Source organism: Callorhinus ursinus, unplaced genomic scaffold (genome assembly GCF_003265705.2).
Source record: "Callorhinus ursinus isolate GAN/ISIS: 27379988/994484 unplaced genomic scaffold, GSC_fseal_2.0 scaffold10, whole genome shotgun sequence".
Lineage (NCBI taxonomy): Eukaryota > Metazoa > Chordata > Mammalia > Carnivora > Otariidae > Callorhinus > Callorhinus ursinus.
This window is the reverse complement of record NW_027397072.1, coordinates 14061480-14088867: the sequence shown is the minus strand read 5'-3', so window position 1 is coordinate 14088867 and position 27388 is coordinate 14061480. Positions and strand designations below refer to the sequence as shown.

Below are 27388 nucleotides of genomic sequence, written 5' to 3'. Positions count from 1 at the left end.
ATTTTAGATTAGAAATATGTTACTAAAATTAAATTTTTTAAGATATTTATTTATTTATTTATTTATTTATTTATTTATTAGAGAAAAAGAGTGAGAAAGAGCACGAGCAGGAGGGAGAGGCAGAGGGACAGGGAGAAGCAGACTCCCCTCTGAGCAGGGAGCCACATGGTACTCCATCCCAGGACCCTGGGATCAGGACCTGAGCCGAAGGTAGATGCTTAACCGACTGAGCCACCCACGTGCTCCTCAACTCCAGAATTTTTTATCACCTCAAACTGCAAGATTCTTACATAATCCCTAGAATAGGAACTAGGAACCCCGTTTCAGAAACAAGCAGAAAGATGTAGACAAAATAATATAAATTTGGATGAAGGTACTAATTCAAAGTTGGTGAAAATGTCTGTCATTAAAGCTAGTGCATTAGGTCTTATTTTTAAGAAGTCAGATGGAATGTGAAATTAAGATGCAGGGCAAATATAAAAATATGTGGCAGTCAGTCTGGTGTACCTCTATAATGATAATAATAAAGTAACATGTAGAGGTTTCTTTATAACTCCATAAATGTTTTTGTATTCTGAGAAGAAAAAAACCCAAAATTTTACTTAAAAAGGAAGGTTTTAACCATTGTTATGCTAACAAAGTATAATCAGTATTTTACGGATGGTAAAATGAAGGAGTTTAAAATTTTTTTCATTTAGGGGCACCTGGGTGGCTCAGCGGTTAAGCATCTGCCTTCGGTTCGGGTCATAATCTCAGGGTCCTGGGATCAAGCCCTGCATGGGCTCCCTGCTCAGCGGGGAGTCTGCCTCTCCCTCTCCCTTTGGCTCCCCCCCCACCATGCTCTCTCTCCCTCAAATAAATAAAATCTTTTTAAAAAAAAATAAAATTTTTTTTTCATTTATACTGGTCCTGCATATTCTGTAACTTGCAAACGGGATTATTTTCTAATACACAAATTACTTTCGTACTAATACCGAAGATATAAATGAGTAATGATCTTGAATTTTTCTGAAACAAGTTATATATATATATTTTAAATTTGTTCCCCTGTGCTTTGGTCAGTTACAGTACTGTTACCATAATTGTACTTTAACTTGTTAGTTATAGGTAGTTTAATTCAAGCAATGGCTTATTTAAAATGACTCCTCGAAAGGTAGAAACGACTCCAGCATTTCTCTTTATTTTATAATCATGAAGAAATAACAACAAATGGAAAAGCTGAAGAACTGCTATAAGAAAAATAAACACTGCTTGGCATCATAATTCTGATTAGAAATAACCAAGTTGGACTTTTTGTATTCAGTTGGAGAAACTAACTTGCCCAGGGCTACATAGGGAGGTGAGACACAAAAACTCAAGGCAGCTGAGGGCTTTACTCACTGTTGTCAGATTGTTAACCAGTAGCATAGGAGTGAAATTCTATAAAACAGGTAAAAGAAATGTGCTTGTGCCCTCATATAGTGGCAGAATAATTTTGACTGTGGTATTTATTTTAGTATCATGAAATGATGAAACATTTTCTCTCCATTAAAAATGTCTAATATTTTTTCTTGGTATATTTACCTTAATACTCTAAACTTAACCTTCTTGATGACACCATAGGTGAATTGTATTCTGTATTTCAGTTCATTTATTTTTAAGGCATTAAAATGAAATATTCAGAAGTAACCTCTCTTGTTTGTTTCAGGTGGATAATCCAGTTTCTGTTCTAACACAAGAGATGAGCAAGCAGTTCTTGCAGTCTAAAAATGAGGGAGACAAATATAAAGTAAGGCACACCAAAGGAAATACGAATTTATCAAAAAAGAATGCATTTATAGATAAAGCGTATATACCAAACATAACTCTTGCTCACGTAATAAATATTGTTAGGTTTTTTAAAGCCACCTGTGTTTAATATTGTAGGACTAGTTTAGGAGAGTTCTAAGTATGATGGACTATAATTTTCTTGGTAAATTCTTGCTTTCACTTTTTGGCTTTTAATTCTGAGAGAATGGATTATTCTAAAATTAATCTTTAAGGAAATTCAAGGGAATGATTGGCCATACATAATAACCTTTAAACTGTAAATTATTTAAAATTTAAAAAGCTAACAAAATATTTGACTGCTACTTATGCTGTAACTTTTGAATGGGTTTCAGTATTTCCTTTTCTAAAACTTCAAGATGCACCAAGATCAAGGATACAGATGTTTTCTCTTTATTCATACTGTTTAAAGAATGAATGAATGTATCAGTGAAAATGAGTTTTCAAGATGGTATTGTTCTTACACCAAAAGTGTTTTCTTACGTGGGCTTTTAAGAGCTATTGCAAATGAATGTGTAGATGTGAACAGAGTAGATTAAGTAAATTTGGGGTGTGAACACTTGAGTATTTAGTTTGTTTGTTTTTGGGGTTTTTTTTAATTAACATATAACGTATTATTTGTTTCAGAGGTACAGGTCTGTGGTTCATCAGTCTTACACAATTCACAGTGCTCACCATAGCACATACCCTCCCCGTTGTCCATCACCCAGCCACCCCATCCCTCCCACCCCCGTCCCCTCCAGCAACCCTCAGTTTGTTTCCTGAGATGAAGAGTCTCTTATGGTTTGTCTCCCTCTCTGGTTTCATCTTGTTTCATTTGTCCCTCCCTTCGCCTATGATCCTCTGCCTTGTTTCTCAAATTCCACATATCAGTGAGATCATATAATTGTCTTTCTCTGATTGACTTATTTCGCTTTGCATAAAATCCTCTAGTTCCATCCACATCGTTGCAAATGGCAAGATTTCTTTTTTTGATGGCTGCTTAATAGTCCATTGTGTGTGTGTGTGTATATATATATATATATATATATATCTCACATCTGTTTTTTTTTTTAAAGATTATTTATTTATTTCACAGAGAGAGAGAGTGAGAGCAGGAACACAAGCAGGGGGAGTGGGAGAGGGAGAAGCAGGCTTCCTGAAGAGTAGGGAGCCCGATGTGGGGCTTGAGCCGAAGGCAGACGCTTAATGACTGTGCCACCCAGGTGCCCCTATACCACATCTTCTTTATCCATTCATCTGTTGATGGACATCTAGGCTCTTTCCATAATTTGGCTATTGTGGACATTGCTGCTATAAACATTGGGGTGTACATGCCCCTTCGGATCACTACATTTGTATCTTTGGTATAAATACCCAGTAGTGCAATAGCTGGGTCGTAGGGTAGCTCTATTTTCAACTTTTTGAGGAACCTCCATACTGTTTTCCAGAGTGGCTGCACCAGCTTACATTCCCACCAACAGTGTAGAGGGTTCCCCTTTCACTTGAGTGTGTTTTTAATATCTTTTTACATAATTAGTCAAAAGTTTTTGGAGATCTAATTCTTTTCACAGTTCCGTGGAAATTTACAAACTCCTAATTGTGTTTTTCTTATTGATACAGTTCTTTATGAAAGCAACCCAACTTGAACAGATGAAAGAAGATTATTCATATATTATGGAAACAAAAGAAAGAACAAAGGAGCAGATAAATCAAGGAGAAGAGGTTTGTAAACACATAATGCAAATATTTTTGAGTTCAGTCAAATTCCTTTAGTACATATAAATGGTACTGTAAAATTATATACCTATATGTAGATATGTATCTATAAAAAACTAATAACAGTTTTGTAACACTCTATGAAATATAGGGAAGTGTGGTTTTTATATTCAGTATTTATTAGCCTTTACTTTTTTGTTTTGGAATATGGGTATGTACACGTTTCCTCTGTTAGGCTATAGACTAGAGGACAGAGCAGTATTTTACATACTTATGCTTTGATATATGACTAATTGGTTCTATAGTAAGGTATCACTAATTCCCACTGTAAGTAGCTTAAAAACTATAATGTTTCTTTTGATGGGAAAATAAGCACAAGCCTGAAGATGATAATAAACATAATATGCATTTGTAATTATATATGGTAGATAACTGTTTCATCGCACTGGGAAGATGTTAACATTCATTAAACTCTGATAGCTTGGTAGCAACTGTCACATCCATACTCACCAGCTTGGTAGCTGTGCATATTTGTGTGAATTTAAAATTACTTAAGCCAATGCGACTTACTTAAATTTGGTTTTACATCTGCTATATTTTCTTCTTGTACTTTCTTCTTCAGATTCCTGAAGATCCAACCTTCTGTATGATAATCAGAGACCTCAAAATCATAAGGCTTACGTTTTAGCTTTTCATCCTGTACATTAAGTCCCACCAATTTTTGTGTGATTCTGTATCTCGTTCTTTAGTTACTTAGTCAGTTTTATAGAATTAGTGGAGCTTCCAGCTAGTTTCTTCGCTTGTTCTTTTGACACAGAATTGTACTAATGATTGACCCAGGTCAACTTCATTAGATGCTACACTGACCCTTTTACTTCAGGTTTTGAGGACTCCATATTTAACGTTAGGTCTGTGGGTATATGAAAACTCAAACAGCAAGGGTGGGTATATTTTTATTCCCCACATTATCCCTTCAAACTCAAGGTACTGGTAGTGTACAAGGAGGCACTGTAAACCACAGAATTAATACAGCACAGTTTGTTGGTGTATCAGTGTTATTGGGAAAAGGAAATATTTGCATGTTCAAAAAAACATAATAGCATATGTTACATTTATTATTTTAAAAATAATAAATCAGGATTTTGAAGAAATGTGTTTGCGTCAGACAGCTGGGGGTTGAACACCCACTTTCTCCATGATATACTTTGTTATCAACTATTAAAGATATTTTGATTATGAAGTTAAAGAAGCACTTCCCTGTATCATGTAGCAGAATTCCTTATGTATAATATGCACATAATAAGAGCTTTTTCTAATTAATTAAATGTCCTGTATTCTCAAAATAAGTTCTGGATTTGAATATTTAAATCTGTAGGAAATAGTATGTGAAGGTTAGATAGAAACTGGAAGCTGTCCAGTCAACAAATACCAGGTCCAGCGTGTGCCTCCTAGCATTGTGCTTTGTCCATGGCCATATGACGGCAAATACATGTCTGGGTTCTGGGGTTAGAGAACTAACTGTTCAGCAGGAAACAGATGGTAAATAACTGAGTATGGTGGGCCCGCCTAAATGATTTGTGACTAGATTTGTGCAAAAGCACTTAAGAGGTATCAGCACTGGGGGAAAGAGACCTGGGAGGAATGTAGTTGTTAAGGATAATGTCTAGGTTGAGAACTGAATGATGAACAATGCCAAACAAGGGATGGGGAGAGTAAGGAAGGGTGTCATTCCTAGGGATAAGAATGGCAGCATCTTGGGTAAGAGAGCATATGGTGCTGTTAGAAAGCTGAAGGAATTCCAGGTTGGCCAGAGTGAAGAGCACAAGAGTGAGAAAAAAGAGGCCAGACTGTAGAGGACCTTGTAAACCTAAGAGCAGTAGAACACATGGAAGTGGCTGATGTGACTAAATGAGTATTTGTAATCGATTACTCTGCTGTGGAAGAGGGTGAATTGCGGTAAGGAAAGAATGTAGAGAGATAAAGAGTTATCATTGTCCACTGACATGATGATGACGTAAGTTAGAGTAGTAGCAGTAGTAGTGGAAGGAAGAATTTTGAAATGATTTGAGCAGATGTTAAGTGGGACAGGGAGGAGTGAAGTTGAGACAGAAGGTGACCAAATGACCTCCGGATCAATGACCTGAGCAGCAGACTAAGTTTCTTAAGATAGGAATTTTGGGAAGAGGAGCCAGTTTTTCTTTTCTTTCTTTTTTTTCTTTTAAGAAAAATGATGAATTTCATTTTGAACACATTGGTTTTGAGATGCTTATAGAACATCCAATTGGATATAAGAGTGAGGAATGCAGAAGTCTGGCTTCAGTAAAAATTTGAGATTCATTAGTATATTGTCGGTGTGTAAGCCGCAGGAATGACTTAGATTGCTGAGGAGGAAAGGAAAGTGGGTCGAGGCCTGAGCCAAGAAAAATGCTCATGGAAGCCATAAAAGCCAAGGGAAGAGAATTTGAGAAAGCAGTAGTCACAACTCGGTGATGTTCTGAGTGGCAAGCACCACAAGGTTTGAAAATTCTCCCTGTATTTAGTGACATGATCTGCATAGAGGCCTGTGGCAAGACAAGTTTCAGTAGCGGTGAAAACAGAAGCCAGTTTGTGGGGCTGAAAATGCGAGGAAATGGAAGAGAGATTACCTTCAAAAAACTTGGAGGGAGAGAGGAGGAGGAGGTGCCCAAGCATGGATAGTGGCAGTTGTGCTTGTAAATGGGGAAGACAAGTGGGTAAAGATTAAACATGATAATGGAAGGGAGTCAATGAAGAGGGCCAAGTGGAAACAAAGGTGAGAAGATGGGGACAAAAAATGAACTAATTCAGACCTCCTGAGAAGGCAGAAGCTGGTGGTCGGACCCAAAATATATAGGTAGGAGACGGGAGCTGGACTTCAGTGTCACGAAGCCACCTCCTCCTGCTTTAGATTTGTAAATGAGGTTGTTGGAAGTTGGAGAGCGTTTCCTTTGATGGCCACTAAATTCCCTGAGGTGGGAGGCAGGGAGAATGAGGGAGGGATTAGGGTGGTGGGGGTGTATGAGGCTTGCAGAGAGTGATAATGGGTTGAAGTAATCCTGGAGAATTGGGAAAGTGACTGGTAGGGACGCATTAGATCCACAGTATGAGGCCCTAGTTGAAGATGGTAAACATGAATGAAGGGGAGAGGCCATCTACCCAGGTGTACAGAATCTAAAGTCTAGGAGCCCCTTCAGCTGTTCTAATGTCATTATATTTGATACTTGTTTGATGATTTTTATTATTATTTTAATTTTTTGAGAGAGAGTGCACACACGTGTGTGTGCAAGCGCGTGGGGGAGGAACGGGGAGAGAGAGAATCTCAAGGAGGCTCCATACCCAGCACAGAGCCCGCAGGGGTGAGGGGGGGAAGGGGATGCCTCAGTCTCATCACCCTGAGATCATGACCTGAGCCAAAATCAAGAGTCGGAGGCTTAACTGACTGGGCCAGCCAGGTGCCCCTGATGATTTTATTTATTATTAAGGAAAACTTAGATTTAAAAAATTATAACTTGGGGCACCTGGCTTAGTCGGTTAGGTGTCCAACTCTTAATCTCATCTGGGTCTTGGTCTCAGGGTTCTGAGTTTGGGCCCTGCATTGATTGGGCTCCACACTGGATGTGGAGTCTACTTAAAAAATATAAATAAATAAATAAATAAATAATAAATAAATAAATAAATAAATAAATAAATAAATAAAATAACTAACTAACTAACAAATAAACAAACTTATTTATTTTAGAAATAAATTTCTTCCGTGTCTTCCATTATCTTTGGGATGAGTACTGGGTATAGTTTGCCCAGAAGAACATACCAGTCTGTCTATCTGATATGGAGTTGAGAGAAATGGGAAACTGAGTTTTGTGATTTGTCTATACTTGTGAGGTCTTAAACCCTTTATTCCTTTGATCTTCATTTGAAGAGTATTTGGCCTTTTTTATAATGCAGAAATTAAGAAAATAACCGCACCTAGTACAAATATACCAAAGAACTAAAGGTACTTTTATTTTCACCTTAAGTCATTTCCCTGCATATCTTTTTTAATACCTGTCAAGGAAGTACATTCAAAAGAAATACATTTGTAAAAACTCTTGTCTTTTCAGTGTTAGTAAGAAACGTATCCTTTTTTCTTTTTTTTAAGCGACTTATTGAGCTAAAACGCCAGTGTTTGGAGAAAGAAGAACGTTTTCAAAGTATTGCTGGTTTAAGTACAATGAAGACTAATTTAGAATACTTGAAACATGAAATGGCTTGGGCAGTGGTAATTTTTACTTTATTACTTATTCACTTATGCTTTTAATATGTAGAAAATATTGGTTTCAGTTACTCTTATACATGATTTACACTAATTTCTTTTTAGGTCAATGAAATTGAAAAACAATTGAATGCTATCAGAGATAATATCAAAATTGGGGAAGATCGTGCTGCTAGACTTGACAGGAAGATGGAAGAACAGCAGGTAATTATTTGTTTAATACAGATTTAGTAGGTTAAAACATAGGAGATTACTGATATTAGACTATTTTAAAAGACCTACAAAAGTAGCAGTTTCAACCTATATATTTATCTATGTTTGAATTTATTACTCAAATGAAACTGACATAAACTTTTGTTCAAGTACTATTATGGCAACCCTTTTTTATTTTATTTATTTATTTTTTTTAAGATTTTATTTATTTATCTGGCAGTGTGGGGGTAGAGCACAAGCAGCGATAGGGGCAGAAGGAGAGGGAGGGAGGATCTCAAGCAGACTTTGCACTCACCATTGAGCCCGATGTAGGGCTCGATCTCATGACCCCAAGATTGTGACCTGAGTCAAATTCAAGAGTCAGCTGCCCAACCAACTGAGCCACCCAGGCTCCCCGGCAACTCTTTTTTAAAAAGAGTATTATGTTTGGACATGATCAGCCAGTTGAGCCCAGTAATGTAGCACTCTAAACTCATGCATGTGGACAATGGTAGGTACTTCCTTATTAACTAGAGATGCTACAACATGAAGCTTTTACTGTTGTGTTCATTAGGAGTGTCAACATAAAAAGTCTTGAGGTGCTAGAATAATGGTCATTTAGAAAGCTAAGTATCATGAAGTATAACACTTCAGAACTGAGCAGAATGCCCAGAGATTGCTACCAGAATTTCCAGGGAACTGAAGTTTTAGGGCTCAGAACCATCAGAGGATTTCGTGTAGGTGGAACACATGTAGGACAAGTTGTTAGGTCTGCTAAAGTTAATTTCAACCTGAGATCTAAGAGCCATGTGGAAACTATGCTATTTATGTAAGATTCAAGAGTCTTCCACTTGGGTCTAGAGGTAGAAGTTGGTTGAATCGTAAGTAAAAGCAGTAATTTTCTTTTTTTTTTTTTTAAGATTCTTATTTATTTATTCATGAGAGACAGAGAGAGAGAGAGAGAGAGAGAAGCAGAGGGAGAAGCAGGCTCCCAAGGAGCAGGGAGCCCGATGTGGGACTCGATCCCAGGACCCTGGGATCATGACCTGAGCCGAAGGCAGACGCTTAACCATCTGAGCCACCCAGGCGCTCAAAAGCAGTAATTTTCTGTTAGGCCTGTCCACATGGACCTTTTTACCATATAGCCAATCCACTCTTTATGCTCGCATTTTTGTTCTTTGTTTAATAGCTTTATTGAAATATAATTCATATACCATATAATTCACCAGTTTAAAATTTGCACTTGAGTGGTCTTTCAGTATTTCACAAGGGTATGTAGCCCGCAATGCAGAATTCCTTGCATTTTGTCATGCCAGAAGTAGAACTCCTAGCCCTTTCATTTTTGTAGAAGCCCCACCTACTCAGTGTGGATGGCTTACCTCTTAGTATTTTGTTCTACCAAGCTTAGTTTATAGTATAGGATGTAATCTTCCCCACCTTGCTTTTTCAAGGTAAGCAGATATGTTTTCTTCCCTTTAAGTGTTGTTATTAGTAATCCATCAAAAGTAAGAAATAAATATGTAAAAATAACAGAAACAGGCTGAATTTCTTACTCCCTCTTCAGGTAGCAAATGGAAGTTCAACCCCACCCACCTTTTCTCACCTCAGATTTTCATCTCTGTGAGAATATGCTGGAATTTTTTTTTCCCCCCCACCAAATTCTCTTCATCCTCATTTCCTAGCTTATCATAGTGGAAGACCTTAAGTTATTTTTCTCCTTAGATAATCTCCAATCTAAAAATGGAATCCAGGGGTGCCTGGCCAGCTCAGTTCATAGAGCATATGACTCGTGATCTTGGGGTTGTAAGTTTGAGCCCCGCACTGGGTGTAGAGATTACTTCAAAATAAATTTTTTTTTTTTTTAAAAAGTGAAAAGTAAAAAAAATAATAAAAATGGAATCCAGTCTGAGTAATATAATGTTCACCTTTTTTCAAGTGGGAAAAGGAAGATCTTGAGGCAGGGTGATACTTTAGTTCTGCAGGCCTTTGCCCCCACTTAAGCATTTGGGCACTCTCTGTAGTAAATGTTAAATTTCTGGAGGGTAAGAGCTATCTTATTTTATATTTGTATCCTTCCATGTCTTACATAAAACCTTTCATGCTGTATTATGCATGGTGATTGATTATAGGATGACTGTTAAGTGGAAGGGATGTGAAGAAATTGTGTCAGCTCCACTATCTGGCTCTTTCTGGAAAAAGTTTGCTGATCCCTGATCCAAATAGTTCTCATATTTGTCTCTTCTAATCCATTCCTATTGTCTCAGTGCCCCATTTTGGTTTCTAATTCATTTTGCTCTGGAATGTTAACTCTTCACTGAAATTGTTTGCTTTAATTTTCCCTCCACCCGGCTTGTGCTTCCAAAGTGACTTGATGTACAGATTCGGTCATGTCTTGTCTCCCCGTTGTCTGGAGGGTTAAATTGTAAGCTGATCTTAGGGAATTCTGGGCCCTTCCGTGCTTCCAGCTCAGCTCCCACCACTACCCTCTCAGTTTAAGCTCTAGATATTTTCATTTCCAAAAGTAGTATTAGTGCCTTTCTGCATGCTTTCCCATCTGCCTCTAACACTTTTACCCAGCTTTTCTCCTGGTACATTTGCATTAATCTTTCAAGTCTCAGCTCAAATGCTACTTTTGTTTTGAAGGAGGCATTCTTGACTTTTTCTGGCAGACCTCTGGATTCTTTCTCTATGCTTCCACAATTACAAATAGACATAACCAACTTAAGCATTATGGTATCCAAACTATGATCAATTTAAGCAATCTGTTCTGTTAAATTGTGTCTATCTCCCTTTAATTGTGTTAACCTGCAGACCATTGTTACTCTGTCTTTGTATCCCCAGAAGATAGCACATTTGTTGGATAACTAAATGTGGAATTAAAAATTGTATTTTAGTGTTTTATGTAATTATGTTTGCTTACCCGAGGTCTTGAGATTATTTAGAGTGAAACTGAATTTGTTATTTGCTATATATAATTTAAAATTTTTTTCTGTTTGTTAAAGAAAAGTAAAATACACTCTAACAATGTTATTTTCTTAAAGGTTAGACTTAATGAAGCAGAAAAAAAATACAAAGATATTCAAGATAAACTGGAAAAGATTAGTCAAGAGACAAATGCACGAGCACCAGAATGTATGGCATTGAAAACAGATGTTACTGCTAAGAAAAGGGTCTATAATGAAGCTGAGGTGAGAGAAATTTTCCAACCTGGAATATTAAATACTGTATATCAAATATAAATACTGTTCATTTACTTTTAAAAGTAGAGGTATTGTAATTAGGTAGAAATCTGTACTGCTTTCAGACTTTAAAAAATAATGGTTTCGGGTGCCTGGGTGGCTCAGTTGGTTAAGCGACTGCTTTCGGCTCAGGTCATGATCCTGGGGTCCCGGGATCGAGTCCCGCATCGGGCTCCCTGCTCAGCAGGGAGTCTGCTTCTCCCTCTGACCTTCCTCCATCTCATGCTCTCTCTCTACCATTCTCTCTCTCAATAAATAAATAAAAATCTTTAAAAAAAAATAATGGTTTCATGTGACCATTTATATACTTTGTTTTAAAAATACATTTTTGCATATATTTCCCCTCCGATTTGAAGATTTGGCAAAAGTGGATTTGAATAGAATATGTATTTTTTTTATCTTACCAAACTGTGTCTAATTTTTTGTTAGGTTTTATATAATCGTTCCCTAAACGAGTATAGAGCATTAATGAAAGATGATGAACAGCTTTGCAAAAGGATTGAAGAACTAAAGAAAAGGTAAGTTGGTTACTTTGCTATGTTCATGAATCCCTCTTTCTGTAATACAGTGAACTCAGCTAAGGGGAGTATTATATTTTCCATATTATTTCTAAAGGAATTTTATCACATTGCTTTGTATTTTTTCAGTGTTCGGTTTTTCATTTAACATTTTCTGTTTTGGATTATTTACTGTTAGTACTGATCAATCTTTGGAACCTGAACGATTGGAAAGACAAAAAAAAATATCTTGGTTAAAAGAGAGAGTAAAGGCTTTGCAGGATCAAGAAAGCTCAATCAATCAAGAGATCGAACAGTTTCAGCAAGCCATAGAAAAGGACAAGGAAGAACGGATCAGAATTAAGTAAGTTTCAACATCCTTAGAATGACTTTTTTCAATGACTTGAAAATCATGTGGTTTGTTCTTTATACGAAGAGAGAAAACATGTTTTGTTGTGGTTGTTGTGTCTTGTGTTAATAAAATATCTTTAAAAATTACTTTTCCCAGACTGTTCCAACACTTGTAGAGCTGAACCATCTCTGGGATTTCTAGTCCTCATCCCTATGGCATCATTTCTTTCTTCGTGCTAAGTTTTGAGGACTTGAGACTGTTTTTCTCTAGTAACACAATCATTTTCAAATAAAGAAATCTGCCTTTAGTCTTTAGAGTAGCTGAGTCATTCGCTGGTATGCAGGTATTGAGGGGAAAGACTGGATATTTCTGTATAACTGTATCACACATCTCTTCTGTTTTTCTGCTTTTATTTTTTAGGAGAGAAGAATTAGATGTCAAGCATACACTGAGCTATAATCAGAGGCAACTGAAAGAATTAAAAGATAGTAAAACTGATCGACTGAAAAGATTTGGCCCTCATGTTCCAGCCCTTCTTGAAGCAATAGATGATGCCTATAGACGTGGGCATTTTACCTATAAACCCGTGGGCCCTTTAGGTATTTGCCACCATTTGGTCAGGATATAAGAAACATTAAAAATAAGGGTTTATTTTCAGGAAAAGGTTTATTGAATCCAGTTTTAAAACTGTTATCAAAGAGCTATGTAATTATATGTGGATTTTAATTGTACATATTTTAAGAAATAATCACTCTAAACTTTATAATTTCCCTTTTACATTTTTAAAGCATAAAATAGCCAAAAGCAAGAAAACTTAGGAAAAGGAAAAAAAAACTATAGAGTTGAATAATCTGATCTGATTTTTTTTCCTGAATGAATGAATAAATGAATGAACTAATTTGAATATAATTGATTAGTTTGAAAATCCAGTGACAGTGATATAGTCAGAAGAACCCTTCACCACCTGAGTTTTGTGTAACCTTTATAAAATGACTTGTCTTCTTACTTTCTGTGTAGGTTGGACAACATTGTTTCTAAGTTTTTTTTCAAGTGGAAAACCTGGGTTTATTGAATTATCCCTATATATACATGAGATTAAAAAATACTTGTAATCTGTTGAATTCTCCTGAGGAGTTATCTCTAATTCTATAACATCATTAAGTGAAAATGATGCTGTCAATTTAAAGGTTTTGTTGCTAAAGTACTCTATTACCGTGTAAGCACGGCATTACACACGGTGTTAAGTATTATGGTAAAATCTCATATAAATGATATGTACCTCTATACCAGGATCCATTTAAACGGATGAGGCATTTTCTCTCTGTTTCTAAAATCCCAGTGTTAATCAGTTTGACAGAAAATAGTAAAGAATCTGTAAACCTTTTGGCTTGCTTTTCAGAATGCCATTCAGAGGCTGGAAGAGTATACACTTTCATAGAAAAACATCTGTTGATTTACATGGGAGTTAGTGAGGTAGTTCTTTTCACAGGATTTGATGGGTTTTCTCCCCAGTGTATCCAGTGGATATATAGGGATCTCCCATTTAGTTAACATAAGATCTGTAATGTCATTTAAGCTTCCTTATGTGAAAATATTTTGAAGTCATTTATAAACTATTATAAGAAGAAAGTTACATTAATATTTCAAAATATTAATGGACCTTTTAATAATTTTCTCTCACCTTTAGGAGCTTGCATTCATCTTCGTGATCCTGAACTTGCTTTGGCTATTGAATCTTGCTTGAAAGGACTTCTGCAGGCCTATTGTTGCCATAACCATGCTGATGAAAGAGTTCTTCAGGCACTGATGGAAAGGTTTTATTCACGAGGGACCTCACGGCCACAGATAATAGTTTCTGAGTTTCGGAATGAGATGTATGATGTAAGACACAGGTGAGGCATCGGTAGCTAAATGCCGTTTCTGGTTTTGCTTAATCATGTACAAGATCAGAAAGAATTAAGACATTTTTGTATTAACCAAATCTGTAGTACTGATTGATGAAATTTCATCAAGCCACTTCTTTAACTTCAGTCTAGGCACTGGAGACACATAGATAAATAAGACATGCTCCCTGCCCTTGAGCTCCTTACACAAGGTCTGTTGTGGGAGCCAGGACAGGGGAAGGGACATGGTGCAGCATAGAAATTATACTGAGGGAAGTGATACAGACCACGGCAAATTAAGGGGTATGTGGGGGTGGGGGTACTAAGGAAGAGCTTTGGCACTCAGTACTCACAGTTCAACTCTCAAGGTGCTTTGCAGATTCCGTAAAGAGCTGTGGTAGTTTTCTTTGATGACCCTAACAAACCTTCTCAAAGGCACAGTATTTAAACTGGCCTCTTTCTAACTGCCTGACTGGCTAGTCACTTTACTTTCAAATGTAATACATATTTTCTAATTGAATGTCAGCTTTGATAAAATTGGATCACAAGATGCAGATGTAGTTCGAATGAGAGAGGAATTATATGTTAGTAGGCAGGTTAGCGAAGAAATTAGAGAAAAGAGGACAAATAATCAGTCTTCTGACCTGATGAATTTGTCAAGTGACAGGTAAGGTTTAATTGCCTTATAAGCAAATAGAATTCTATGTGCAAAATGCATAGTGGCATGGCATCATAAATTATTCTGCAAAAAATAGATTAAAAGCGCTATTTAGGGGATGCCTGGGTGGCTCAGCTGGTTTTGTGTCTGACTCTTGGTTTTGGCTCAGGTCATGGTCTCAGGGTCATGAGATAGAGCCCCGCATTGGGCTCCACGCTCAGCAGGGACTCTGCTTAGGATTCTCTCCCCCTCTGTCTGCCCCTCACCCTGCTTGTGCACACACTCTCTTTCTCTCAAATAAATAAATCTTTAAAAAATAATAAAAATAAATAAATCTTTAAAAAATAATAAAAATAAAAATAAATAATAAAAAATAAAAATAAAAAATAAAAATAAAAAAATAAAAATTTTGTCCCGTTATTTGGGACAAAATAAAACTTGTTACTTGAATGTAAGAGAATGAAAGAATTGAGGATGACTGCTAGGTCTCTGGACCAAGCAGATGTGCTCGTAACTGGTTTAGGAGAAGTGTAAGGAAAAAGTGGATTTGTCAAAAGTGGATAAATTCTGTTGTGGAATTGTCAGCTTTTAGGCTAGAAATAAGGATTTGGGAGTTAAGGGTAAACTGTTTTCCCAGTCTGCATGAAAATATGACTCTACATTAGTTTCTGGCTCTGATCCTGATTTCTAAAACCTGATAAGAGTGAAATTTCAGTTGTGCTCTCAGACAACATTGCTTATGGTAAAGATGCCCCCTGGCAGGATAGTTGCATCTAGAGTGAGAAAATTCTGAACAGCTGGTGGAATGCCAGTATGGTGACTTGCAATTGGATATTTCCCTACGGGGACCTTGGAAACTGTCCCTGGAGATTACTGGGAGAGATTGGCTTCTGTGAGGAGTATCCTTCTGCACCAGCACTGTCCTTTGGGGACCAGGGACAGGGGCCCTGAACAGCTGTTGGGACTGCTCCGTGACCCACTGCACAGACTCCCATGAGTAGCAATGCCTGGCACCGCCCTGCCGGCATGCCGTGTTTCCCAATGGTTGTATTTCCAGTCTCCTAGCAGTGTATCATCCTGTGAAGGGGTGTGGAGTGAGCTCCATTTGTGCAGCATGAGGTCACTTCTTGGAAATAAGATGAATCTGTGTGCTGAGAATGAGGGCCTCCGGAGTTGGGTAGGTTTGGGGAGAGTGAGTAAGGAAGCAGAACCAACATCCACTCAGGATTCAAACGCCCATGGCTGCAGGATTTTTGGCTTTTTAATAGGTTTGAGGAGAGAATGTGTACTCTTGCACTGATACTATAGTAGGATTTGTTAGAATGGGTAGTTATTACAGAAGAAGAGGGAAGCAATTGAGAAGAGTTCATTGATTGGCCATGAGGTGAGGCTGGAGAGGGAAGAAAGTGAGGTGTGGGAGCAAATCTGTAAATGTGCTGGATGCAGGGAGAGAGCAGGTTGAACAGGCGTGGTAAGCCGGGAACTCTGCAGCTGTAGCTCGTGGTGACAGTGGGAAGTCGGAGGTTAATGGAGCAGCTCCAGGCATTCTCCTTTCAGAGTAGTTGGAATTATGCTGAAGTTCAAGTTGGTGGTGTAGTAGAGGAAGTTGGATGTTACTTTTAGGTGTTGACAGAATATCGACAGGTCGGGTATGTTTAATATTCTCTCAACTTCACCTGCCTTTGCAGACATTTTGGAGGGGTGATTTTTGGTGAAGACCTTTATCAGTATATATTGTGGTTCAAACACTAAATTTTAAAATTGGGCATGTTATTTTAGTGTAGAAAAGAACAGTAAAACACCCTTGGAATATTAGAATGAATCAGGTATATTAGGCTCACATTAGAGAACCTCATCAGAGGAGCCTGGGGGAGTGTATAGCTCCCCAGGAGATGCTGGGGATAGTTTCCTGTCGTATAAAAACGGCTTTGTTCGCCCTGAAGTACAGGCCGCCGAACTGCTCAGTTCTGTCTGCATCTGTACGTCTATCCTGCTCAGCACAAGAGATTCTCTTGCTCTCCAAAGCTCTTTATTCTATGTAGACTCTGAATTGCATGCTTTTTTGCCTGGTTTGTTGGACTGTTTCTTTTAATTATTTCAACTCTCTCCTGGGCCTTAAACTTTCCTACTCCATTGACTTCTCTCCGCTTTAAATCCTAGGCCAGTGGTTTGCCTCCCCCATCTTAAGAACAAACTCCTTTAAATTAGAGAATAACATTATCAATCCCATGGTTATTATGAGGATTCAATGAGCTGATATTATTTATAATATTCTTAGAATGCCTAGCACATGATATAAATGTTTGCTATTTAGATAAAATAAACCTATTCCAGATGTTTTCAAATGTTATCAGATATTTTCCACTGTCTTACCTATAGTCACACATTAAAAAGATATGTATATAAAATTAAAGTTTGATAATACTTAACATATTTTTAATATGTAATTTTTTAATACTTATATATTTTTGTCTCCTAGAGCTGCTTACCATCCAGAGTTTCCAACAGTCCTGACAGCTTTAGAAATAGATAATGCAGTGGTTGCAAACAGCCTGATTGACATGAGAAGCATAGAGACAGTGCTTCTGATCAAAGTAAGATAAGATGCTTGCTGAATTTTATATACTCTTAAATTTTCAAAACTGAAGTTGGCTATATAAATCCTTTTCCCCTTCTATATTATGGAGTTGTTAATATGTCTTACTGCTGTACTTTTACCTTATAGGAAACTACAGCATAATACAGAGCTGGTTGGTGTATGTGTTTTCTGCCTGAGGGAACTTTATATTTTTGGCTATTCCTCAGTAAATATTTCACAAATACCTATTATTTTGGTGAATGATGCTATAATTTTTTTGTTATTCATTCTTTCTTGATTGGCTGCCAAATCCATTTTTTATTTACCCTTATAGATAAGTGTATTATTATTATTCTATTTTTAAGCAAATACTCTACTTGATATTTTATGAGTTCTTTATCTTAAAACTTTAAAAGTACTGTAAAATAATCAGTATTTACTCTTTATGTATATTTATGTACTTGTTGGATTAGATCATCACTGGCATAAATTTGCTGAGAAGGAACTAGGAAATTCAAAACAGAGATCTAATCAAAACAGTTTGTTTTTCTCAATAACAAACTGAGAAGTAATTGTATCAGTAATTTAAATATATATACAGTGTATGTGTTACAGGGTCATATTGTAATTATTTGTGGGCTTTGCTCACTCATATTTTAGAAGGATCCTTGAAGGGAAATAATGAAGTCCTCTTGTCTGTCCCCAGAGGTTGGCTAGGCCTCCATTAAGCCTGATGCCCATTTTACTTCTAGGGCTTATTTTTCCCCCATGTAATTCAGTATACTCATCTTTTATTGCAATTTGCTGTTCATTCACATCTTTCTTTTCAGGCTGTTAAAGTCATTTAGAAAAGTAAGATTTGTATGAACTCTAAGTAAACATTTTCGTGTGAAAATGTACTTAAAATTTTAATTTTAATAGATAGCAGCATTAGAACTTAAAATCAGTTTGTCATAAAACCTTGCTTACTATGTTGTTCTAAAAGACTGTCAGTAGTTTTAATTCTTTGAATCATGAGAGTTGTTTTTGAAATTCTTTAATTTTTTGGAATTATTTTACTTATGTTTAAATGTTTAAATAAAAATACTTGAATCTTAAAATAATGATAGGTAACATTTTGAGATTGTGTATCAGAAATGCTATGGCATAACTTCAAAAATTTATTTCTCCCCACTCTATTTTTTTAGAATAATTCTGTAGCTCGTGCGGTAATGCAGTCCCAAAAGCCACCCAAGAATTGTAGAGAAGCTTTTACTGCTGATGGTGATCAAGTCTTTGCAGGACGTTACTATTCATCTGAAAATACAAGACCTAAATTTCTAAGCAAAGATGTGGATTCTGAGATAAGGTTAGTGTCAATGTAGAGTTACTGTGGTATTGCTACTGCTTCCTATGGGGTTTGGTTCCCTTCATGTTACTCTATTAGTAAGTTATTTCAAGGAAAGATTGTGAGTAATCTCTTCGGGCTTAAAAGATCATTTAGCTGGGTGTAGAATTCTAGGTTGATGGTTATTTCCCATCATCACTTTGACAATAGTATTCTGTGCTAAGAACACAAAGTGTGTTCCCTTGACCAGCTGATCTGCACATTCTGAACTCAGAATGTACATCAGCTACATCACTATCCCATCATTTAGTTCTGACTTTGCTCAGTGAGAGTAGAGGTGTGCTGGTTTACATTCTGGCTCAAGTTCCATATTCCGTCTCTGACTGTATCTTGAGTTGCACTGTTCTAAAAAGATCAGTCGGCACAATTAGAGCACACATCTAGGAAAATAGAGCTGCCAGAGGAGACAATGTGAGAAGTTGAACAAAAAACTAGTAAGTGTATTTAATGAGATTCACAAGCATTGCAGAAAGGAATTTTGGTACCAAAAAACATGATTTTCTAACCAAACAAATTCAGTTGACAAATTAATGGGTTGAAACTAAATTAGTGACCTGCAAGACCTTCAGTAGAAGAACTTAGAACTTAAGTAAAATAAATATCTACGAAAATTGAGTAAAAGTGAAAGTATTCTAAATGACTTACGTATGTAAGAGAAATGAGAGTTTTATTGAAATATCTCTCTTGTTTTCAAATAAGATTAGTCATTTTTATGTGACTTTGAGAGCAGCATAAAGAACAGTAGCCATAATGGTTATCAGAAAGTTTGGTAAAACTTATTTAGCAACAGAAAAAAGTTGAATGACCAGCAACTTGGTGTCATGGCACGAAGCACACATTTTACATTGACACTGAGTTTTAGAGGATAAATGTGTGAATGTGCTATGTAAAAGTGACCTGTAAAGTGATAAGGTTTTGTCCATTGTGCCATGACGTTTAAATCCAGCTTTCCTAATTCTTAACGGGGTAAGACTAAATTATATGGTATTCAAGCAGACATGAGTACAAATGTATAAAAATATCATGGTGGTATTACTCTATGTTGCTTACACTTCCCTTTCAACAAAAATTGCCTCGTGTATTTGTGTCCCGAGTCTTAAAAAAAGGAAGTACGGCACTATTGGAAGAGATTGTAAATATAGCCCAGTAGCAAGTTGGCATCTCTGATTCCAACGTTTTAGTAATAAGGGTTTCAAGTTGATACTAGCTTCATTTTTTAGGTAACAGTATTTGTATTAATGTGTAGGGGGACACATCTTTTGTTTTAAAAGCCAGATGAACACTGGTTTTTAAAAAATTGTTTCCCACATTGATAAACTTTATTAATTATAAATATAGTGTTCTGGGTATTATGTTAATTCGAGTCAGTCAGACAGAGAAAGACAAATACTGTATGATTTCATTTATATGTGGAACCTAAAAAACAAAACAAATGAATAAATACAATAAAACAGAAACCGACTCATAGATACGGAGAACAATCTGGTGGATGAACAGTCTCTCTCCAGAGGGGAGAGTGATGATGGGATGGCTGAAAGAGATGAGAGGGATTAAAAGGTACAGACTTCCAGTTGGAAAATAAGTAAATCATAGAGATGTAATGTACAGTGTAGGGAATATAATTAATATTAATTGTTATTAATATTTTAATGACTTTGGTGACTGGTGGCTGCTAGATTTATTGTGGTGGTTGCCTCATAATGTATATAAATTTTGAATCACTATGTTGTACATCTGAAACTAATGTAATATTGTATGTAAACGACACCTCAATTAAAAAAAGAGACAGAAAAAGGCTAATAGCTAAAAAAGCCAAGTCTGAAAGAAGGTAGGAAGGAGATGAAGGCACTGAAGGGAATAAAATTCCTGGATTTTCTGGAAAAACTAAAAATAAATTTTAAAAAATGAAAGAAAAGAAAGAGAATATACCAATTTTTAATGATACTTAGATGACTTTTGTGTCATCTGTTTTGACCTGAACCAGTGTGATAGTTGCCTGATATTTGGAAGTTTAGAAAAATTCACTAGTGTTTTTTAAATATAAAAAAGTATAAATTGGGAAACAAAAGCTCATAATCCTGTTTCTCCATAGTCCTTGTTGACATTTAAAAAAATAATTAAAAGGAATATATGCATATGGTGAGAAAGTTCAAACAGTGTAGAAAAGTATACAGAATGAACTGTTCTCATTGCTTTTTTGTTGTCGTTAAAAGATTTATTTGAGAGAGAGTTAGTGAGAGAGGGCACAGGCGGGGAGGAGAGGGAGAAGCAGGCTTTCCGCTGAGCAGGGAGCCCTAGGTGGGGCTCCATCCCAGGACCCTGGGATCATGACCTGAGCCACCCAGGCACACCCTCATCCCTCTTTCAAAAGTAAATAGTTGAGCAGTTTCTTATACGTGTTCCTAGTTTCTATCCTTGTACCGTACAGTGACTTTTTAAATTGAGATATAATTCACATACTATAAAATTCACTCTATTTTAAAGCATACAATTTAGAGATTTTGATTATATTCACAGGGTTGTGCAACCATCACGGTTAGCTAATTCCTCAACATTTTTATCACACCAGAAGAAAAACCCATACCCATTAGCCGTTACTTCCGCAATTCCCAACTCCTGGCAACCACTAATCCTTTTATGGATTTGTCTTTATGGATTAGTCTATTCTGGATGTTTCATATAAATGGAAACAAATGATATGCAACCTTTTGTGCCTGGCTTCTTCCACTTACATGTAAAGTTCATCCGTACTGTGCTATGTATAAGTATGCATATGCTTTCTCTATCTTGCTTTTTTTCTGTCAGTGTTATATCTTGGCAGTCGTACCATGTCAGCACATTTAGAACTACCTCTCAGTATGGCTTATCAGTACGCTGCTTAACCAGTGTCCTGTTGACGGACCTAGCAGTTGTTTACCATTTCCTCTTATAACAGTGCTGCAGAGCAAACACACATATGTGGATCTCGGCAGAGTTTTGAAAGTGTGTACATAGCTTAAATTCTTAATAGTAGAAATGCTAAATAAAAGGATATATGAATTTTTAAGTTATTTAATAGCTGTTGCCAAATGACTATAATTGATATATTAATATATAATTTATGGTTCAATTTTAAATATTTAATATTAAGCAATTACTAATATTTTTAATATGTGTAATATTAAATGATATTTAATATCATTTATTAAAATAGATAATTTTATTTTAAAAAATTTTAATATTTTATTTATTTATTAAATAGATAATTTATTAAATTTATTTATAATATTTATTTATTAAATATTATATTTAATATTTAATATTTATTAAATTATCATTTATTTATTAAAATAGATAATTTAAAATAGATAATTTAACATTTTTATTTTATTTTTGAATAAGTTGGCCATTTAACAGTGATTTCTAAATGACTCCAGAAAGATCCCTCGATTTCCCCTCATACTGCAAATATATGAAGGGTGCTTCTCAACACCCTCTTCAACTCAGCACTGACAGATCTCTATTGATGAAAAACGGCCCTGGAATTTAAGTGAAAAGATTATAATATATTTTCACAAAATTCACAAAAAATTTCATAACGAACAGAGTGACTTCTTAATAGGCAAAGGGTTTTAAGTTCTCACTACAGGTACTGACTTGGTTTGATTATCCCAGTGTGGTTTCCCATGATGAAAGTACACATAAAGTGCAAGAAAAATGTCTAAGGTAGCTCTTGGAATAATTCCAGTGCAGTTACTGCTTACATACAAGATCAGAAAAAAAAAGTTTACCTGTGGATTTTTGAATTGCCAAAATACTGTAACATATTTAATGTAATTTTCCAAAGTGTGTTTTTCAAATTTATTCTTTCATTTGTTCTTTAAAACAGATAATGAATGAGTACTTAATGTGCCAGGCCCTGATCTGGGCACAAGACACAGCACAAAATAAAGTGCAAAATATTCCTCATCCCAGAGCTTGTATTAAGAAGGTGGACATAGACTATAGATGAATACTAACTAGGTCAAGTGCTGTGGAGACAAACATAGCACACTAAGGGCTGGAGACTGGGGAGAGTACTACTTGAACAGGCGGTCAGGAGACTGTGTTCATCCCACGCAAACAATGCACACATGCTTAGCTCAGTTGTACCTGTTTCATTAGGTAGCAAAGGTTCTTGCTCCGTGTAAAAATTAATTAAAAACTAAGGAGGAACACCATATGAAAGTGTGTAACAGGGGCGCCTGGGTGCCTCAGTCAGTTAAGCATCTGCCTTTGGCTCAGATCTCAGGGTCCTGGGATCGAGCCCCACATTGGGCTCCCTGCTCAGCAGGGAGCAGAGGGAGAAGCAGGCTTGTGCTCTCTGCCGCTATCTCTGTCTCTCTCTCAAATAAATAAATAAAATTAAAAAAAAAAGAAAGTGTATAACAGAATTCGTCCTACCCAGCGAAAAGGAAGTTGTACAATTTAGTAGTTTTGTTTATATAGATTATGTTGATTGCTTATGTTTATTCTAAGTATTCAGGGAATAGTATAACAGAATATTGTCTGTGCTTAGTTCACTGGTTTTTATTTTTGGTTTGGGCTCTGGGTTTCAAAGTTTGTTTACTTGGTAAATATTTTATTGTTTTTAGTGCAATTGCATTCATTTGTTAATAAAGGTATAGATTTATAGTCATTCAAATATTTCTTACTAAATCTTGAGGAGCCATCTTAAGTTCTTATATTTGTCCCTATTTTTACCAGAAATACCACAACTATTTTCCTCCTTTCCTCATGTTTATCATTCATTCAGCTGACATTTTTGAGTCTTTTTCTAATTTTGAGGATTCTGGCAAGGTAGCACAGTTACAGTATTTCATCAAATTTAAGCTGCTCTGTTATTAAAAAAGAAAAAATGCTGCTAATTGAACCATGAACTGGAACATGATTTCAATTAAAATGTGGAAAAATATGCATCTTACTGAAATATGGCACAGAGAAAAGTTTTTAACTGCAAAGGTGGTTCTCTCCCACCAGGCACATGACTTTGGGAGACAGGTGCTTGGATCAGTGAGGCAGGAAGAGGTGACTTCTGAAGACAGTGACTCCTGTCACAGAGACCCTTTATGGCTTTGGCATCTGCTGGCTTTTTCTTCCATCCCTTTTCTGTCCCCCACTCCATGCCTTCTGCTCCTGCGGTTACCCAGCGACAGCACATGTTGTGCTTGTCGGGTTTCTCTGTTTAACTTCTCTGTGCTTCGGTGTCTGTCTTTCCATGTCCTGTAGTTGATCCAGCTGAGGGAACCTTTAGAGAATACAGTTCGGTTGTCACTTGCCCCACGCTCACTTGTTATGTTCCCGTAGTTCTGTAGGATATAAAGTATCCTGTTCACATTTTAACGTTACGGCTTATTTCCTGGGTTTTTTTCCTGTTTGTTTGATTCTTTCATGTCTTTTTTTTTTTTTTTAAGGTATTATTTAATGCTGGTGAGGCTTTGTAGAAACTATACTATTTTTTTTTAAAGATTTTATTTATTTGACAGAGAGAGAGACAGCAAGAGAGGGAACACAAGCAGGGGGAGTGGGGGAGGGAGAAGCAGGCTTCCAGCCGAGCAGGGAGCCCGATGCAGGGCTCGATCCCAGGACCCTGGGACCATGACCCGAGCTGAAGGCAGACGCTCAACGACTGAGCCACCCTGTCTTAATTCTGTTTCCACCCCTGCCTATCACTGTGCATGATGCCTGCCACACAGAAATCATAAATATTGGGGCGCCTGGGTGGCTCAGTCATTGGGCATCTGCCTTTGGCTCGGGTCATGTTCTCAGGGTCCTGGGACCGAGCCCTGCATCTGGCTCCCTGCTCGGCGGGAAGCCTGCTTCTCCCTCCCCCACTCCCCCTGCTTGTGTTCCCTCTCTCGCTGTGTCTCTGTCAAATAAATAAATAAAATCTTTAAAAAAAAAGAAATCGTAAATATTTCTTAATGAAATGCATAAAATATGACTCCAGTTTTGATGTATTCTGAAATCTCCATATTTTCATGTTATTGATAACTTGGTAGGAATATAGAACTGGTCTAACTAAATAGAGTTTTGCAAATAAACTATCAATTAAATAAGCTCTTCTTTGTAAAGACCTAAAATATTGTAACTTTCAGAAATAGATTTAAGGTGTTTTTTTATCCTCTCCTCTCTGTCCAGTGACTTGGAGAATGAAGTTGAAAATAAGAAGGCCCAGATATTAAATCTTCAGCAACATTTGTCTGCCCTTGAAAAGGATATTAAGCGTAATGAAGAGTTTCTTAGAAGGCGCCAAATACATTATAGAGAGTTAAAGGTAAAAAAAAAAAAAAAAGAAAAAGTCCCTTTGTTTTTCTCAACTTACCTACTTCCCAGTTATTTTTAAGATCCTACCATTCATGTAGTTTTAGAGGAGCAGTTCTCAAGTATTTTGGCCTCCAGACCCTCTGTAGTCTTAGAAGAGCTTTCATTTAGGAGCGCCTGGGTGGCTCAGTCGTTAAGCATCTGCCTTCGGCTCAGGTCATCATCCCGGGGTCCTGGGATCCAGCCCCGCATCGGGCTCCCTGCTCAGCCGGGAGCCTGCTTCTCCCTCTCCCGCTCCCGCTCCCCCTCCCGCTGCTTGTGTTCCCTCTCTAGCTGTCTCTCTCTCTGTGTCAAAAAGATAAATAAAATCTTAAAAAAAAAAAAAGCTTTCATTTATGTGGCTTTTACCTAATTACTAAGAATTAAGGGGCGCCTGAGTGGCTCAGTTGGTTAAGTGGCTGCCTTTGGCTCATCAGTCATGATCTCAGGGTCCTGGGATCAAGCCCTGCATTGAAGTTTCCCAACTCAGTGGGGAGTCTGCCTCTCCCTCTGCCCTTCACCCCACTCATGCTCACGTGCGCTCTCACTCTTTCTCTCTCTCAAATAAATAAATCTTTTAAAAGATTGAAACAAACTTTAAGAATAATTATTGGTTCACTTAACAAAAACTCATATGTTAACAAAAATAACATTTTTATGGAAAATAGCTATATTTTTCCAAAACCAAAAATATTTTGTGAGAAAATTGATATTTTTATATTTTTATAAATAGTAAAAAGGTTGCATAATGTCTTAGTGTTTTTATGAAAATAGTTTTGACCTCATGACCCCTTGAAAGAGTCTCAGAAGCACCTGGGGGTGCAGGTGCTGCTTGGGTCGTACTTTGTGAAGCACTGCATTGGAGTAATCTTGCCATAACCTCAATCTGAGTGTTTCAGAAAGGATTTTCTCGATGGATTCAACATTGTCATCATTTTAAATGCTAAGATGGAGTTCTTCCATCTTTTTTTCCCTGGGAGTGGATTAGAAATAAGGATGATCACGGCAGACTTTATATACAACTTCCTTTTGTTCATTTAATACTAATGTGGTCTCTTTCTTTAGCTACAGAACCCTCTGTAACAAAAGCAGAGTAAAGACTTTGTGGATTAATATATCCTTTCTGGGGTTTTGTTAGGTTTTTAATTTTATTTATTTATTTATTTTTAAAAGATTTTCTTTTTTTAACTAATCTCTACACCCAGTGTGGGGCTCAAACTCACAACCCTGAGATCAAGAGTCACATGCTCTACTGACTGAGCCAGCCAGGCACCCCCTTAATTTATTTTATGTTACTAAAATTGAAATACTTTTCTTTCAGGTAAAAATAACAGAAAGTACTTCTGAAATTCGGGAACTTGAGAATATAGAAGAACACCAGTCTGTAGATATTGCAACGTTGGTAAGATTCTTTTCCTCAGTTTAAATGTAATGTTAAGGGACAAAGCAGTCATTTAGGTTAATAGCATCTACTCAGCCTTTTTTTTTAAATTTTTTTATTGTTATGTTAATCACCATATATTACATAATTTGTTTTGGTGTACTGTTCCATGATTCATTGTTTGTTCATAACACCCAGTGCTCCATGCAGAACGTGCCCTCCTCAATACCCATCACCAGGCTAACCCATCCCCCCACCCTCCTCCCCTCCAGAACCCTCAGTTTGTTTTTCAGAGTCCATCATCTCTCCTGGTTCGTCTCCCCCTCTGACTTACTCCCCTTCATTCTTCCTCTCCTGCTATCTTCTTCTTTTTCTTTTTTCTTAACATATGTTGCGTTATTTGTTTCAGAAGTACAGATCTGTGATTCAACAGTCTTGCACAATTCACAGCGCTCACCGTAGCACATATCTTCCCCAATGTCCATCACCCAGCCACCCCATCCCTCCCACCCCCAACCACTCCAGCAACCCTCAGTTTGTTCCTGAGATTAAGAATTCCTCATATCAGTGAGGTCATATGATACATGTCTTTCTCTGATTGACTTATTTCACTCAGCATAACACCCTCCAGTTCCATCCACGTTGTTGCAAATGGCAAGATCTCATTCCTTTTGATGGCTGCATAATATTCCATTGTGTATATATACCACATCTTCTTTATCCATTCCTCTGTCGATGGACATCTTGGCTCTTTCCACAGTTTGGCTATTGTGGACATTGCTGCTATAAACATTGGGGTGCACGTACCCCTTCGGGTCCCTACATTTGTATCTTTGGGGTAAATACCCAGTAGTGCAATTGCTAGATCGAATGGTAGCTCTACTTTCAACTGTTTGAGGAACCTCCATACTGTTTTCCAGAGGGGTTGCACCAGCTTGCATTCCCACCAACAGTGTAGGAGGGTTCCCCTTTCTCCACATCCCCGCCAACATCTGTCGTTTCCTGACTTGTTAATTTTAGCCATTCTGACGGGTGTGAGGTGGTATCTCATTGAGGTTTTGATTTGGATTTCCCTGATGCCGAGCAATATTGAGCACTTTTTCATGTGCCTGTTGGCCATTTGGAT

General features: G+C 36.9%; 1 protein-coding gene across 3 annotated transcripts in view; it reads left to right on the top strand.

Annotated features, from left to right (window-relative positions):
* Positions 1–27388, top strand: part of SMC6 (structural maintenance of chromosomes 6) — a 119839-nt gene that overhangs the window by 62439 nt on the left and 30012 nt on the right. For all 3 annotated transcript variants that reach the window (XM_073897014.1, XM_073897015.1, XM_025867774.2), the window contains exons 7-19: positions 1688–1768; positions 3409–3510; positions 7661–7780; positions 7880–7978; positions 11008–11154; positions 11635–11723; positions 11902–12066; positions 12475–12653; positions 13742–13946; positions 17075–17189; positions 18361–18521; positions 24720–24855; positions 26203–26283. In XM_073897014.1, coding sequence (XP_073753115.1) covers positions 1688–1768; positions 3409–3510; positions 7661–7780; positions 7880–7978; positions 11008–11154; positions 11635–11723; positions 11902–12066; positions 12475–12653; positions 13742–13946; positions 17075–17189; positions 18361–18521; positions 24720–24855; positions 26203–26283 — 1680 coding nt within the window. The remainder of the gene's footprint in view (positions 1–1687; positions 1769–3408; positions 3511–7660; positions 7781–7879; positions 7979–11007; positions 11155–11634; positions 11724–11901; positions 12067–12474; positions 12654–13741; positions 13947–17074; positions 17190–18360; positions 18522–24719; positions 24856–26202; positions 26284–27388) is intronic.